The following is a 15,393-nucleotide window of genomic DNA, read 5'->3' on the forward strand; positions in this document are numbered from 1 at the left end:
GCTTTATGCTTTCAATGCCTAGTTCTGGTCTAGTAGTTTATAGCCAGGCTCTTGAATGAAGCGTTCACCATCTATTATGAGATGTTACTCATGTGACATATTAAGGATACAGAATAATAAAAATAGATTCCCCCTTAACCGAAAGCTAAACCTTTACTATAAACTGAAGACCTGACAATCATCACAATTGTCCTTTTATGGTCATTTCATTGTTTTCTTGGGAGTAAAAAGGATTTGTCAGGCCTTGTGTTGTTCTCACCTATTTAGGCCTGTCAAAACAATTCCAACTTTAAGTCTCACAAACAAAAGGGATATTAATAAGTCTGATCCTTATAATGGTCTCTGATTTCATTGGGAGAAGGGTCGGGATGGGATCCCAGTGTTGAGGTGTTGTTTAATAGTTCAATAAGCTGTTAATGTTTTCACGCTGTCAGGGTTGAGCATTCCTCACACGGGTCAATACAACCCTTAAGCCTATAAAAGCCTATAAAATCATCTTAATGCAATGTTCACTCCTTATCTTAGCAGTCCTTTAGATCCTCTTATTAATCAGTTCATCATCACACAATCTTTTAGTGGCCGATTCATCACAAAACAATGCAATGCTATTTGTGGGCTCCTCTCATCTAAACGTAGACGCTGCTTTTAAAGACACAACATCTATAACCAGAGATGTTTGTTGACAACTGTGATGCTACCATACTTTCTTCTCTGCTATTCCTTTAGAAGTAGAGCATAACCACTGCTAATGCTTGACACACGCCATCTTGACAATTTCCATCTACCTAAGGTGAAAAACCTAAACCACCATGCTTAATCCCTAACCACCATCTCCCGGCAACACTAACTCCCAATCCAGCAATCAATCTGCCCATATTAACAATACGATTGATTTACAGAACTGGTAAAGTAAAAGGTCAGTCTGACATTGTAAGTTGGTGGAGTGGCCCTCAGGATGTCAGGAACAGTACGTCTGTCGCAGAAGCAGCAACTGCAACAACAGTCGCAGTCGCAGTCGCAGTTGCAGTCGCAGTCGCAGTCGCAGTCGCAGCAGCATCACCATGAGAGCAGAAGCAGCAGTCACCAGAGCACCAAGTCAACTGTTAGCATGCAGTCTTACTCGACTGTCAAGACGACCAGCCATCGGTAAGACGATGCGAGTGACGCAGACATGAGGTGAACAAAAGCCAATCTGGTTGATATTTGAAAAATGCATATCATCAAAATGAGGTTCTCTTAATGCAAATGTTTCTTATACTGAACAGTGATTTGAATACTGAGGTGTTGAGTGTGTGGAGCAGTGGGAGGGATAAAACATGAATAAGTGTGTGTTCATCCATCCATACTGCAGGTGATCAACCTTTATAATTTCAAACTTGTCTATTTGCAGAAGCAGCATATTATAACACAAGATAATGCAATACTTCCTGCAGCAGCGATCAAACATCACACTATGAATCCAATAATACACTGTAAACATAACGTATAATATCAGTTAGATGATTGATAATGTTTACCTTTTACCACCCTTAATGTAATACCATCGTTCTGGACCTAAAACAAATGTCACTAGATGTATTTATCATTTATACACCTGGTTGTACTGATTGTAACACGGCTCCGTCACTGTATATGTACCATTATGCATAGAATAGGGAATGTGTGTGTGTAAAAAGGGGCAGTGTACATCAAAACAAACCTGAAATAAATACTTGTAGTGCTTCGATCCACCAGAGAAAGTGTGTGTACTGCTGTGTAACACTTATCAGCGTGTAATATAGTCAGCGATCCTTCGTCCTTCAGGCTGCAGGGCTCTCTAGTGTACACGCTGAACACTGATACCTTTTCAAATGGGGTCAGGGAAGGAATTTCAGCTGTAGTGAGGCGCTGCCAGATATATTTGTGGACAGCTGGGCTATTTCTGTTTGCTGGGTCTGAGAGGGTGTCGTCAGTCCAACTGTACAGACACAGCACAGAGAATATTGTTCAGTCATTCTCCCACGTTTAATAGTTAACAAAAGTAGCTGCATATTTAAGTTTTCTGTTAGTTTGTACTTTGGTCACTCAGTTAATTCCTTCTATTCTTCTATTAATTAGGCCATTATACTCTTAAAAGTAGCTAAACATATACTTTATATATGCACTAAGCAAAGACACTGCTGACAAACCTGATGAGTCAGCAGAAATGTGTGCCGATGTGCATACAGCCCATTTCTCGCATCGTGTCAGTGCCAAATGGACGGTCCGGGACTGACTTGGCAGATGTTGTGACTAAGTGAATGTATGGGCGTTGAAATGAAAGCTTCCACCCTGATGCACATCCCAGCGTTCTGGTTCCATTTATAAACTCACCTGACCGTAGGAAGGCCTGAGAGGCTGAGTCAGAGGAACAGTTTCAGCTCAGTGTACTATATGGGTCAAGATTCTCAGCACAACTGCAACTATATTCACAATATGATTTAAATAACAGCACATTTTACTTTACATATCCACAAATAGGTGACATGAGTCACTCAAATCAATAAGTCTATTTCAGATTGCACTTTTTGTTTATCACAATGGTTTATTGTTAATACTGTCTCATCAACAATGTATTGACAGCAAGATAGGTGTGATGTAATCATTTATAAATATAAATAGAGCTCAGACTGTGCTATGCGAGTGGCGTGACTGTTGTTTGTTATTTGTCAGCACGAAGACCTTTGTGAAGACACAGAAGGGGGAGGTGGAGGTTAAACTCAGCCCACTACCTAAGAGAGCCAAGCGCACCTACCTGGCCATGGACACGGACAAAGAAATCATCGGCTATGTTATTCCTGTATTCAGAGCTAAGTGAGTGAGGCATGTTGGACACAGTGACCAGTAATTAAGATTTTCTTTGAGTCTGGGAGTCAAAGTCATAGTTTTCATGCCTTGGCTTGGGTTGTTGTGTTCCAGTCATGAGGAAGTTCGGGGTCTGATGGAAGCCCGTCAGGAGGATTTCACAGAGGAGGGAATTAACTATGTGGCCATGAGGAACCTGTTTGTCAGGGAGGCCACAGAGGCCATGGAGGTACGGGTGGAGAAGAAAACCAGGAGGACGGTGATGAGGGAAACTGCCGAATTCGTGGAACTGAACAAGACGGTAAATCCTTTCATCCCTTTGCTAGGCTTTGAATAGAGAGCACAGCGGTGACATTTGTGCTAAATGAACTTTCACTTGTTAAACTATCCGCAGATGGAGGAATGGACAGAGTTCCGTAAGAAAATGAATCAGGACAGCCTGACTCACCGTGCAGAGTTTATCGTCAAGCCCCGTGGTCAGACTGTGTGGGAGGGCCAGACCATCAAGCTGCACTGCACAATGGCCGGGTGGCCCAATCCCAGAGTTACCTGGTAAAACATAGAGCAAATATCACTATATTACTCTCAGTGGCAAGAAAACAAGGCTGGTGACAGAGATTCCTCCTGTATCACGCTCACATCATCAGTCAAGCCTGTTTTCCCCTGCTGCAACATGAACACCAACACCCCTCTGCAATTACAGACTGGGAAGACGGTAAAAATAAACCCAGATGTCTTTCTGTTGTTTCCAAGGTACAAAAACAATGTGCTGATTGATGCCAAGACCCACCCGGAGAAGTACACAACCGAGAGCAATTACAACATGCACTCCCTGGAGATCAAGAAGTAGGCAGCAGCTAAACTCAGACAACCGGGGCTTTAGAATGCATTTTTAACCACACAAACTGTTTTATGATGAAAGTATTCAACAGAATCCAAAATACTAAGGCAGCGGAGATGACTCGTGATGTTTGTGTGTTTTATTTTCAGCTGTGATTTCATCGACACGGCTCAGTATCACGCCTCTGCGCTCAACATGAAGGGAGAGGCTTCCTGCATGGCCACCATTGTTGTCAAAAGTGAGTAACTCAGCTTCAGAGGTCAAAGACAGGAGTCTAAACCACTGCCAAACTAAACACGCTCCTTTCCCCCAAAAATGGACCTGGAACACATCCAGGAGTCGAATAACATAGAGGAGCGTGTTTGTCTGGGGGAACAGCCCCAAAGCTCAGAGGGAGGGAGGATTTGTTATCTAGACTCATTTACAAATCAACCAGAAAAGTTCTACTTAGATATAATACACAAGTAAAGTTCTTGTACTAACAGTTATACACATTATACACTGACTGAGATGTTTGTCTGCAGGGTTCCAGGAGGGCGAGGAGGCCGCGCCGTTTGCTCCCAAACCACGTGAGTCAGTTTGGAGAAGTTTGTTTGGAGTCTTTAGCTTTAATCGAACAACTTAAGTAAAACACAATGCTGTGCGGTTGTTAATGATGTTCTTCCCCCCTCATCCCTCCAGACGGTTTCAGCTCCGAGCACGGCGTCACCTTTGAGACGACCATCATTGACAAATTCGAAGTGGCGTTTGGCCGCGAGGGCGAGACTCTGAGTCTGGGCTGCACCGTCATCGTGTATCCCACTGTGAAGAAGTACCAGCCGGAGGTGGTGTGGTACAGGAACTGTAAGTTAAGAAGAAGGAAACCAAATTCTTTATAAATACATCACCTGTGCTTGGCCTTCACCACTTCTGAACTTCTTCTCTGCTCAGCTGTGGCCTTGAAGCCCTCCAAGTGGGTGCACACCCATTGGAGCGGAGATCGCGCCACGCTCACCTTGGCCCACCTCAACAAGGAAGACGAGGGCATGTACACCCTGCGCGTCAACACTAAATCGGGCTTCGACACCTGCTGCGCCTACGTGTTTGTCAGAGGTAAGGTGGATTGCAAAAGTGAAGTAAAGCTGCTTTTTTATGGGTCATCGCTTTCAAGCTGCTGTGTCTGTAAGTGACACAGAGCTCTTCGGGGACTTAGGTTTCCCCTCAGGAATGTTGCTTCTATATTCGTCTCCTCGTCATCGCTGGCTGTTTGAACTGAAAACCAGCTGTTTTACACATAAGAGGTGTCTTTGTTTAGAGACGATAAATGAGGACATGGCTCATTAATGGAGATGAGACTCATTTAGAAGCAGCGTCACCTACACACACACACACACTGTATACCTTCCTGTGTGCTGCTCCCTTGGGGGTCGTGTGTGTTCTGGAAATCTGTGTGTGTTTGTGTTCCAGATGCTGAGCTGGAGGTGGAGGGGGTTCCCGTGGCGCCGCTGGACGTGCGTTGTCATGACGTCAACAAGGACTATGTGGTGGTCACCTGGAAGCAGCCGGCGGTGGAGGGCAGCAGCTCCATCCTGGGATACTACATCGACAGGTGGCTCCTCCCACTTACTTTGAGATGGTTTTATAATATTATATTTGTATTTATTATGAAGATATAGAAACTAAATTGTTGCTGTAGTTACAAAGGCTGTTGAACAATCCGTCATCCTTCTGTAGGTCTTACTTGTGCCATTTCCTAAATAACTCGAGTCAAAATTGCTTTTCCCTTCAGTTGTCATGGTGACAGCGGTGCTCAGTGTTCACTCACCTGATATGTGTCTGTGTTTTGGCAGGTGTGAGGTGGGCACCCATCACTGGGCTCAGTGTAATGACTCCCCAGTCAAGTACGCCCGCTTCCCCGTCACAGGACTGGTGGAGGGCCGCTCTTACATTTTCAGGGTGAGGGCCCTGAACAAGGAGGGCGTCAGCCGTGCGTCCCGCGTCTCCGAGACCGTGGTGGCCATGGATCCGTCTGACAGAGCCCGTCTGCGGGGTAAGACGGCACGCCGGCGCCGCCCGAGTGCTGCTGACACGCCGCAGCCAACAACAACAACACTGATCAAAGCGTCTCCTGTGTTGTGTTTCCTCTCTCAGCTGGACCCTCGGCTCCTTGGACTGGAATGATCAAATTCACAGAGGAGGATTCCACCGGTATGAAAACCTCTCACGCTGTTGTCACTGGCAACAGAGAAAGTGGGGATAGATTAAGGAGCCCTCATATCTGACATTTTAAGCTCCAGGTGGTTCAGCAATTTATAGCGGGATGGCATTTTATCTTGACATTTACTGATTTAAAGGTTCTCACGGAAACACTCAACCAGCACACTCTCCCTCCAAACGCTGCGTTCTGCTCTTATCTCTGTAGTGGGCGTGGTCCCAGGGGAGCCCTCTGATGTGGTGGTTACCGAAGCAACCAAGAGCTACGTGGTGCTGGCCTGGAAGCCCCCGGTGCAGAGGGGTCACGAAGGGGTCATGTATTACATCGAGAAGGTGTGTTTGAGTTTGTTTGGTAGATAAAGAACTTTATTTTCAGCCTTTCTTTAACCTCCTGCCGCCTGGCTGAAACTCTGGCCCCCCTGGTGGTCATCAGTGTATTGCAGGCTCAGAGTCCTGGCAGAGGGTGAACACCAGCATGCCGGTCAAGTCCCCCCGCTTCGCCATGTTCGACCTGGCCGAGGGCAAATCCTACAGCTTCCGTGTGCGCTGCTGCAACTCCGCCGGCGTTGGCGAGCCGTCCTCAGCCACTGGGGACATCATGGTCGGTGACAAACTGGGTGAGAGGACGCCGACGCTCATGATTCACACACACCACACACACAGTTAGTTTTGTGATTTAAGGACAACTCTTTCTCTTTCTGACGCCCTTCTCTCTGAACAGACCTGCCCGCCGCCCCAGGCAGTGCAGTGGCGATCAGGAACACCGACACCTCAGTGGTGATTTCCTTTGGGGCCTCTAAGGAAGTCACACACCTGGCAGGCTACTACATCGAATGCAGCATTGTGGGCAGTGATGTGTGGATGCCTTGCAACAACAGTCCTGTCAAGCAGACCAGGTAGACCACTGCTGGATACGTTCAGTTACAACTTATTGATCTGCTTGGCAAACTCATCCTGTGGGTGAAATCAAACTAAATGTGTTTATAATATAAACCTTTTAACGTTGTCGTCTCGTGTGTGTGTGTTCAGGTTTGTGTGTCACGGCCTGTGCACTGGGGAAAACTACGTGTTTAGGGTGAAGGCCGTTAACGCTGCCGGGTACAGCCAGAGCTCCACCCAGTCTGAGGCCGTGATTGTGAAGGCCGCCGTCGGTGAGTGTCCCCGATTGTCCTCTCTGTCGTGTCTCACTTTCACCTGCACCATTCGAGCCATACCTCCTTCAAGCCCCGCCCCCTCTGCTCCATCGTCCCAGCTATTGATTGACCCAGGGAGTGAATGTTCAGCATGCACCCTGATCCTCTCCCCCATGTTCATGTATTTCAACGCAGCTTCGTCTCTTGTCTCATTTTGTCTCTTCATCTATGTCCCTTCCTCACTTCTACCGTCTCATACCTTCATCCTCTTGTATGCAAATGACCCTTTACATGCTTCTATTTTGACTGAGGCTGTTTGCTCGTGCTTGCCCGGCCCTCTACTCATCCCTAACCCTTATGTCTGGATCTCGCCATAAATCAGTGACATCATTAAATAACCAAATAGTTCTTGTTATAAATTGCTTATACTTTGTTTTTTTACGTAATATTTGTATTGATTTCTGTTTAAATCTGTGTTTGCTTGAGTTCTCTTAACTCCTCAGGGACGCCTTGTGGGTGCATGGCCCAGGTGAAAGCTTAATCGATGTTTTCTTATAGAGCATGAACCTAATGAGCGTCTCGTCCGCCCATGGAGAAATTCTTAGCGTGAAAGTTCCGCTGCCTCTGGTCTCCAGTGTAAGTACTCTATCCAACACGGTGAGCTTAGAAACATGTTTTTGCTGGAAGCATGTAGCATGTTCAGCTGTAGTGGCTGTAATGAATCAACTCTGATTACCAGTACAGATCTGCAAACTGTAGCTGATGACAGGATGAATTTACGAGGGCGGCTCTGATCCAGGCTTTACAATGAGAACGAGCCCCTGTGGCGTAATTCCATTTGCGGTAGACGCTGATGAGGCACGTGTCCTCTCTTCACAGCGCTCCCTGGAAAGCCCGGTGACGTGAGCCTGCTGGAGGCTGTCAAGGACTACATGGTTCTGAGCTGGAGGGAGCCTGCTAACAACGGAGGAGCTGACGTCAGGGGTTACTTTGTAGACTACAGGACTGTAAAGGGAGGCGTCGCCGGGAAATGGCACGAAATGAACCACAAGGCTGTGACCACTACCACCTTTAAAGTAAGAGGTTTGACTTTTAGGCAGGAAATGTTAGAGGCTTGAAGGCTCCAATGACATAATGCTTTACGAATCTAGTTTAGTTTGTTAGATTGATATGATTTGGTAGTTTGTTGTTACCTGATCCTCCTTTTTTCTCTTCGTAGGCTGAGAACCTGAAGGAGAACGTCTTCTACGAGTTCCAGGTTCGTTCTATGAACATGGCCGGCGTGAGCAAAGGGTCTCTGCCCAGCGCCAATCTGGAGTGCAAGGAGTGGACCCTTACCGTGCCAGGTGAGTGAAAACAACCTGCACTGATGAACATATATTTGCTTTATAAAGCTTCATTTCACATCAGACAAAACTATTTTCTTTTCCAAGGTGTCCCTGTCGGTCTCCACGTGTTGGAGGTCCGGGACACTTCTGCTGTGGTCCTGTGGGAGCCGCCACTGTTCGACGGACGCTCTCCCGTCAATGGTTACTATTTGGACATCAAGGAGGCCTCAGCTGGAGAGGAGGGATGGATGGCCGTGCACGAGAAGGCCGTCAAGGGCAAGTACCTAAAGGTGAGGATGAGGGAGGATAAAGGTTTCTGCGGTTCAGGCATTCGTTCCACCGACAGGATCTTCCTCACTGGATCTCCTTCTGATTCCTCTTGTGCTGATTCAGGTGACTGGACTGAAGGCCGGTTCTTCCTACGTCTTCCGTCTGCGTGCTCAAAATCTGGCCGGAGTGGGAAAGCCCTCAGCTCCGTTGGGTCCCATCGTGGCCCAGACTCGCCCCGGTGAGTACCAGCTTGTGATGAATTTAAGGTGTTGAAGTGGAGGTAAATAAATGAGGTCATTCTCCCTCCTTCAGGCACCCATGAGATTGTTGTGGATGTCGACGACGACGGCGTGATCTCCATGATCTTCGAGTGCTCCGAGATGGCCGCAGGCTCCGAGTTTGTTTGGTCCAAGAACTACAAGTCCATCACAGATACTTCTCGTCTGACTATTGTCACCAAAGGGGGCAAGTAAGTCTCACAAGTCTCACAAGCTGACATTGAATCCATTGTTACGTCTCCATCTTATGACACCCTGCCGTCCTGTTGTGTTCAGGTCCAGAGCGATCTTTAACGACCCCTCTCTGGAGGATCTTGGCACCTTCTCCTGCGTGGTTACCAACACTGAAGGCATCTCCTCCAGCTACACGCTCACCGAGGAGGGTGAGTCAGCCTCCATCCGAAAATTTGATTCGCTTGTTATTTGACAGTGTGACGTAAAAGCTAAAGGGGGCTTCCCAGCAGCTCTATCACATTTGTGCGTCTTGAAGTTTGTGTGGCGGTGAAGGCATGCAACTGTTCTGCATTTGTTTTGGCTTGAACAGGTCTCAAACGTCTGCTGGACATTAGCTTCGACCACAAGTTCCCTGGTGAATATCACACAACAACAAAACACAGATTTTCCTAATTCCACTTTCCTCAACATGAATGTTCTTCATTTGCTCCTCTTAGTTACCAAAGCTGCGGTTTCTTCATGCACCATGCACACAATGTGTAGTTATAAAGCCCCCCCTAATAGGGAATGCCTTGCTCTCCAGTTATTCCCTTTAAGAGTGAAATGGCCATGGAGTTGCTTGAGAAGGGACGCGTGCGATTCTGGACTCAGCTGGAGAAGTTCACCTCCGCCTGCCAAGTGGATTACGTCTTTAACGACGTCATCATTTCTCAGGGAAAAGTAAAGGAGCAACATCTTATAATTTGTCTTGTGTAATTGCGTGTGTACGTGTGTGTGTCCGTGTGTGTGTGTGTCCACATCTGTTGCGGATCACATTCCAGTATTAAGGGCGTCCAACTGAGCCTAACGAGTCGGGGATTTTTTTGTGTTGTTTTGTTCCCAGAAATATTCAATGAACTTTAACAAGACCACTGGCATTATTGAAATGTTCATGGACTCACTGGAGGTGACCGATGAAGGAACCTTCACCTTTAACCTGGTGGATGGGAAAGCCAAGGGTACAACCAGCCTGGTGCTCATTGGAGAAGGTAAGTCCTTCAATGATGTAATGCGTGCAGATTTGTCAGTATGTTCATGTTCAAAGTGGAGATCCTGCATAATGTTTTTAGGCTGTGTGGAGCGTTTACTTCCATTTCAGCTTTAGGTTTGCCATAGCTGCAGTTACAGTAGATGTCCATTGGGTGGCAGCAGAGGAGAAGCTTTCCTTACTATCTGCTGTTCTGTGCTTGTTATGCAGCCGACTGGACTGTATTTTTTCATTGTAATAACAGAGAGAAGTAGTTTTTTTAACTGTATCTTCTTTGCTATTATTATCCAGAGTTCAGGGCTCTTCAAAAGAAATCTGAATTTGAGAGAGCAGAATGGGTCAGGAAGCAAGGTGAGACGTCTGACTTTCACTTTTACATTAGTTTCATGTTAGTCACACAAGTATGCTTCAATAATTAGTTTTTGTTGGCTGTTGACAGGTCCTCACTTTGTTGAATACCTTGATTTCACTGTCACCCTTGCTTGCGACGTGCTTTTGAGATGCAAGGTAAGAGAAGAAACCGTAAACTGCATTTGTTTTGACACCTGTTGTCATTTTTGCAAACTTCACAACTTGAAACTTTCCAAACTTCTCTCATCTTTCCATATTATTATTCTTCTCCACAGATTGGAAACGTCAAACCCGAGACTGAGATTTTCTGGTACAAGGACAGGATCGAGATCGGAGAGGATGACGAGGATTCCAAGAAAATCGAGAGGAAGGATGGCGAGCTGACCTTTAATATTGGAAAGGTCAGGCCATTAGAGGGAGGCTGTGCTTTGTCAGGATTTGTGAACTTATGTGTACGGAGCTAAAAGCAGCGCTTCTCTAATGCAATGCAGCCGTGCTTCTTCTATACTGTGGTCCTATGCTACGCTGTGCACTCTCCCTCTCTGACACACAGACTCATAAATGATGAAATGCTGTTAGAAATGCGCACGTCAGCGTCCTGCTGAAGTGCTGCTGGACTCAGAACGATTGCAGGATCATACGTAGGATTCAGCTCCAATTGTAGTACAGAGTTTGATACTTTCCTATCATTTGAATCCACTCGTCCATCACGCTCTTCTACATTTATACCCCATACAATAATTCAGTACATGAGTTACCTGTGTCTTTAACTGCTGAATTTATAAAACTGTTCACTGCCTTTAATCAACCTGCTCTGGCTACCACTAACAATCATTTGCTAAAGTGAAAGCCAGCCTATGTTTTGATCTATCCGTCAATTATGGAACCAGGGAAGTTTGATTGATGGCTCAAGGTACCTATGTGAACTTTAAAGCTCTCTTAACATGAGTAACAGAGAGGGTTGGAGTCGTTGCATGCGCTCACGTCGCTGGCACTAACTGGCTTATCTGTCTAATTCACAGTGTGTTATTAAGCAAGAGAAAGAGAAAGAAACAGAAGGAAAAAAGAAACCTGCAGAGGACGTTCCCCCGCCGCCAAGAGAAAAAGTCTGGATATAAAGCTTTGCCGCCATAAGTTGTCGCCGATAATCTCTCTCTGCCTCTCCCATGTCTTTCCATATTCATGTTTATGTCTCGTAACGCCTGCAGCATCTTTGGCGCGACAAAAGCTTTCCCTTATTACTTTTGTCTGTCTCGCCGTCCTATCGTCTGTTATCTGTCCTAATACTTTTTAATTGAGGTGGGAGGTGATTCAAGGTCATCTCACGGACGGCTAATGATGCTTTTACCTCAAACTGTAGATTTCCAAGAAGGATGCCGGTGTTTATGAGGTGGAGCTGAGGGACGAGAGAGGCCAGGATAAAAGCTCATTCAATCTCACTGATGCAGGTAAATTAGTGTTATTGTGAAAGAGTGTAAATATGCTGTTAGTCTTCCAAAAATGGAACATCAGGGTGGATATTGCATCAATCGCTCTGCTGTTGTTTTTCCAGGCCTGCAGGCTGTCATGAATGAGCTGTTCAGGGTTATTGGTGAGTCACTCTCTTTCACTCTTATGAAGTGGTAACGCATTGTCAGCATAGTATGGATTAGTGCCAAAGAACCTAACACTTGATCCAGTATTTCATATAATCCACAAGAATGCAGCCATCTAACATTTTGCTTCTGTCCCCTTCAGCCAATTCCTCCTCTGAGATCAAGGTCACCAGCACTGAGCACGGCATCATCCTCCACTCCTCTGTCACGTATTACACAGAAGAACAGCGTGTCGGTTGGCTTCACAAGTAAGTCCAGTAAACTCAACTCCACCTTACTGACTGAACAGTATACTGCACCATGTTTCTGTCTGACATGAGGCTAAACCAATAAAGACACAACGGTTTGGGCTATTTTGATGCAGGCTGTTATCAAAATCAGATCCTATGTCTGTCTGAGGCCCATGAGAAAGATTTTAAAAAAGGACCTCAGCAACTAGGATTATTAATTGGACTATATGGGAGTTTGGGAATCTGTCTAAACCTTATAGTTGTGCAGAGAGGTTTGGAATTCACTTCATGTGGCCCTTGTTGCCTTCTTGTTTCACCTCTCCTTCTCTGAGTCCTGATCACATTCTTATGCCTGATGTTCCCTGATCTCGTCTCTGCTAGAGACAGTAAGATCGCTGCCTCAGAGAGAGTCAAGGCCGGAGTCACCGGAGAGGACCTGTGGCTCAAGATCAACGAGCCCACCGAGAAAGACAAGGGCAAATACACCATGGACATCTTTGACGGCAAGGACGGCGTGAAGAGGGTCTTTGAACTGGCTGGTCAAGGTGAGTGAATACTTCTAGATCCTTCAGATTAGATACAAATAACTGTTAATCATCACTTGTGGTGCTGATAATAATAATACCATATTTGTGATTTATGCTGAAACAGCTTGGCAAGAAGCATTTGAAGAATTCCAGAGGCTGAAGTAAGTAAACAATCACATCTTGTCTAGTGTAACTCAGACTATAGAGGAGGTGTGCAGACAGTAAATACAGCAGCACTTATCAAAACCTTAAAATAGTCCCTGCACTTTGTGAGCCCTTTCACAGGCGCCTCACTCAAAATACATTTCCTGGCTTTGTGTAACTCGCCGACCAAATGTAACCTTTCCGCCCGTGACACCATTTTGAAATGTTTGTCCGTCTCCTTCCTTCCTCAGGGCGGCAGCCATCGCAGAGAGGAGTAAGTGCTTATTTCTTCTTTGGTTTGTCCCAAGAGGCGTTGCTCTCTGAAATGACGTAACATGTTTCTGGGCACAGTGCCCATCAGGTTTTTCATAGATTTTTTTTTTTTGCCTGCGCTGATTACCACTGAAGATGTATAAGGCTGTTAAGGTCTCATAATATCAAGAACGGATTCTGTTGTTACTTTCTGGGGAATGAGATGTCAACACCTTGAAATATACATCTGAAAAGCAACAATATTCCCTACAAAACTATTACTCAAGGACAGTTTGTAAAATGCATGTAATGTGAAATTGTGTGATTATGTGAAGTAAATCCTTGGACTATAGTTAATGGTTTGATAGGCGGCCAAACTGATGAACATTAAGTTTAAATGAGACCTATTCATTTTGTGTGTAATACTTGTAGTATTACTCAACCAAATATTCTATACATTTCAAATGTGGCTGCGTCTTGACTCACGTGTGTTCATCTTCGTCAGACCGTGCTCGTGTTGTTGGAGGTTTGCCGGACGTGGTTGCGATCCAGGAGGGCAAGGTCAGTAAATCATCTCTTTCTCTCAACTTTCTTACTTTCCTTCTTTCAGTCCCACATTCATCTGAGCTTTAATAACACCTTAGACACACACCATCTAATATCTAACAATTCAATTCCTCCCTTTAGTCCCTGAACCTCACCGGCAACGTCTGGGGCGAGCCCACTCCTGAGGTGTCCTGGACAAAGAACGAAAAACCGTTGAAATCTGACGACCGCTACACACTCAAGTTTGAGCACGGAAAGTTTGCCAGCATCACAATCGCCACCGTCACCACCACTGACTCTGGCAAATACGCCCTGTGGGTCAAGAACAAGTACGGAACGGAGGCCGGCAAGTTCACCGTCAGCGTCTACAACCCAGAAGACGAGGAGCACAAGGAGGAGAAGAAAGACTAAAGGATGATTCGGTGTAATTAGAAAGCAGGGAAGATGGAGGACGGGGCGATCTCCAAAGCATTTACCCCGGCACATGCTGTGCACGCAAAGCAGTCTAAATAAATGATGAATTTAGGAAGAAAACAACAGAGCTTCCTTCTGCCTCTTCCGTGTGCCGGGCTAAAGAGCTTTGGGCATTGCTTGTCATGGATGTGACCGTTTGTGGCTAATGAGGATAATTGTGTGCTTGTAGTTGCTTGACATGTCTTCTGTCACTGCAGTAAATGTTCTGTACTGTATATTGGAGGGAAATAGTAGATCAATCTGTTTTTAAAATGGCAAGAAACCAGCTGAAGTATTACATTACATAACCTTTGCCCTCTTCAACCAAGTTGCCTCTGAGGATTATGTACTGTAAAAAAAGGAAATGCTGATAAGGAGAACTCCTTATCTGCTATCTGCTCGTTGTTGTGGGGCTTTTGAAATACAGTATGTGCCAGTGGAAACACAGTGTAGGCCACGTGTTCTGCTGATTAAATGAGTATACACACCCATTATGTTTTTATGGCAATGTGTGTGTACGTTATGTACCTTTGTTGTTCTTGATTACACTCTACAAACAACAGTCCTCACAGAAGGAGGAGCTAGCAGGTCTCAAGCATAAAGATGTGACGTACGAGTGTCAACACAAGTGTGAAAGTCAGTCAGAACTGGTTTGTTCAAGGTGTCTCGCCTGGAAGATGCATTGTTGTGTCGGCATATGACCACACTGTTAAGGTCTTTCTATGGCACGACACTGGCCAAAAATGCAAAAAATGTGTTTGGAAGTGAGGCAAGGTTGTATTTCAGGTACGACGGAAGTAATACAAACATACAGCATTTGGTTTTTGAGGCTGTGACCCTAGTGAACAAGTAAAATATGTCTGTTAATGTTATGGCACTACATGTTTAATAAAGGTACATTTGCTTTAGTTAAGTTTCTCTTTGTTCAATGTCAGCTCACAGGGATGATTATAATGAGAGAAAAGCCTTCAAATACAAATGCTTAACATCTAAAATAGAAGATAACACATCCCATTATCCATAGACACAAGATACTGTGAGTTATTATTCAAACCCACAGGTGTTTAATAACAACATAACGATGGCTGCGTTCCCTTTAGTCACCAACTGGTAGTAAGGCCATGGGTCGTCATGTACAACACCAGGATGTAACGAAATGGAACGCAGCCATCATTAGCGTTATTCATTACAGACATGTCAAAATATGCCGAAAATCGATTTCAAGTCT

General features: G+C 45.4%; 1 protein-coding gene across 1 annotated transcript; it reads left to right on the forward strand.

Moving 5' to 3' along the window:
* Positions 1 to 910: 910 nt before the first annotated feature.
* Positions 911 to 15,073, forward strand: myom1a (myomesin 1a (skelemin)). The gene is made up of 37 exons (XM_076147278.1): positions 911 to 1,146; positions 2,692 to 2,832; positions 2,938 to 3,124; positions 3,218 to 3,375; positions 3,577 to 3,669; positions 3,814 to 3,902; positions 4,189 to 4,233; positions 4,346 to 4,507; positions 4,595 to 4,756; positions 5,111 to 5,252; positions 5,494 to 5,693; positions 5,795 to 5,851; positions 6,066 to 6,190; positions 6,291 to 6,474; positions 6,579 to 6,753; positions 6,887 to 7,008; positions 7,870 to 8,066; positions 8,210 to 8,336; positions 8,424 to 8,608; positions 8,712 to 8,826; positions 8,901 to 9,057; positions 9,143 to 9,249; positions 9,411 to 9,455; positions 9,624 to 9,760; positions 9,924 to 10,068; positions 10,359 to 10,418; positions 10,507 to 10,574; positions 10,694 to 10,819; positions 11,441 to 11,524; positions 11,779 to 11,866; positions 11,971 to 12,009; positions 12,156 to 12,261; positions 12,625 to 12,788; positions 12,895 to 12,931; positions 13,166 to 13,188; positions 13,672 to 13,727; positions 13,854 to 15,073. Exons 1-37 carry the CDS (start codon positions 956 to 958, stop codon positions 14,121 to 14,123), a joined length of 4,569 nt encoding a protein of 1,522 aa, XP_076003393.1. The 5' UTR covers positions 911 to 955; the 3' UTR covers positions 14,124 to 15,073.
* Positions 15,074 to 15,393: the final 320 nt, after the last annotated feature.

The sequence above is a fragment of the Genypterus blacodes genome, unplaced genomic scaffold, assembly GCF_046128005.1.
Source record: "Genypterus blacodes isolate CSIRO-AG114 ecotype Tasmania unplaced genomic scaffold, CSIRO-AGI_Gbla_v1 ptg000005l_1, whole genome shotgun sequence".
Lineage (NCBI taxonomy): Eukaryota > Metazoa > Chordata > Actinopteri > Ophidiiformes > Ophidiidae > Genypterus > Genypterus blacodes.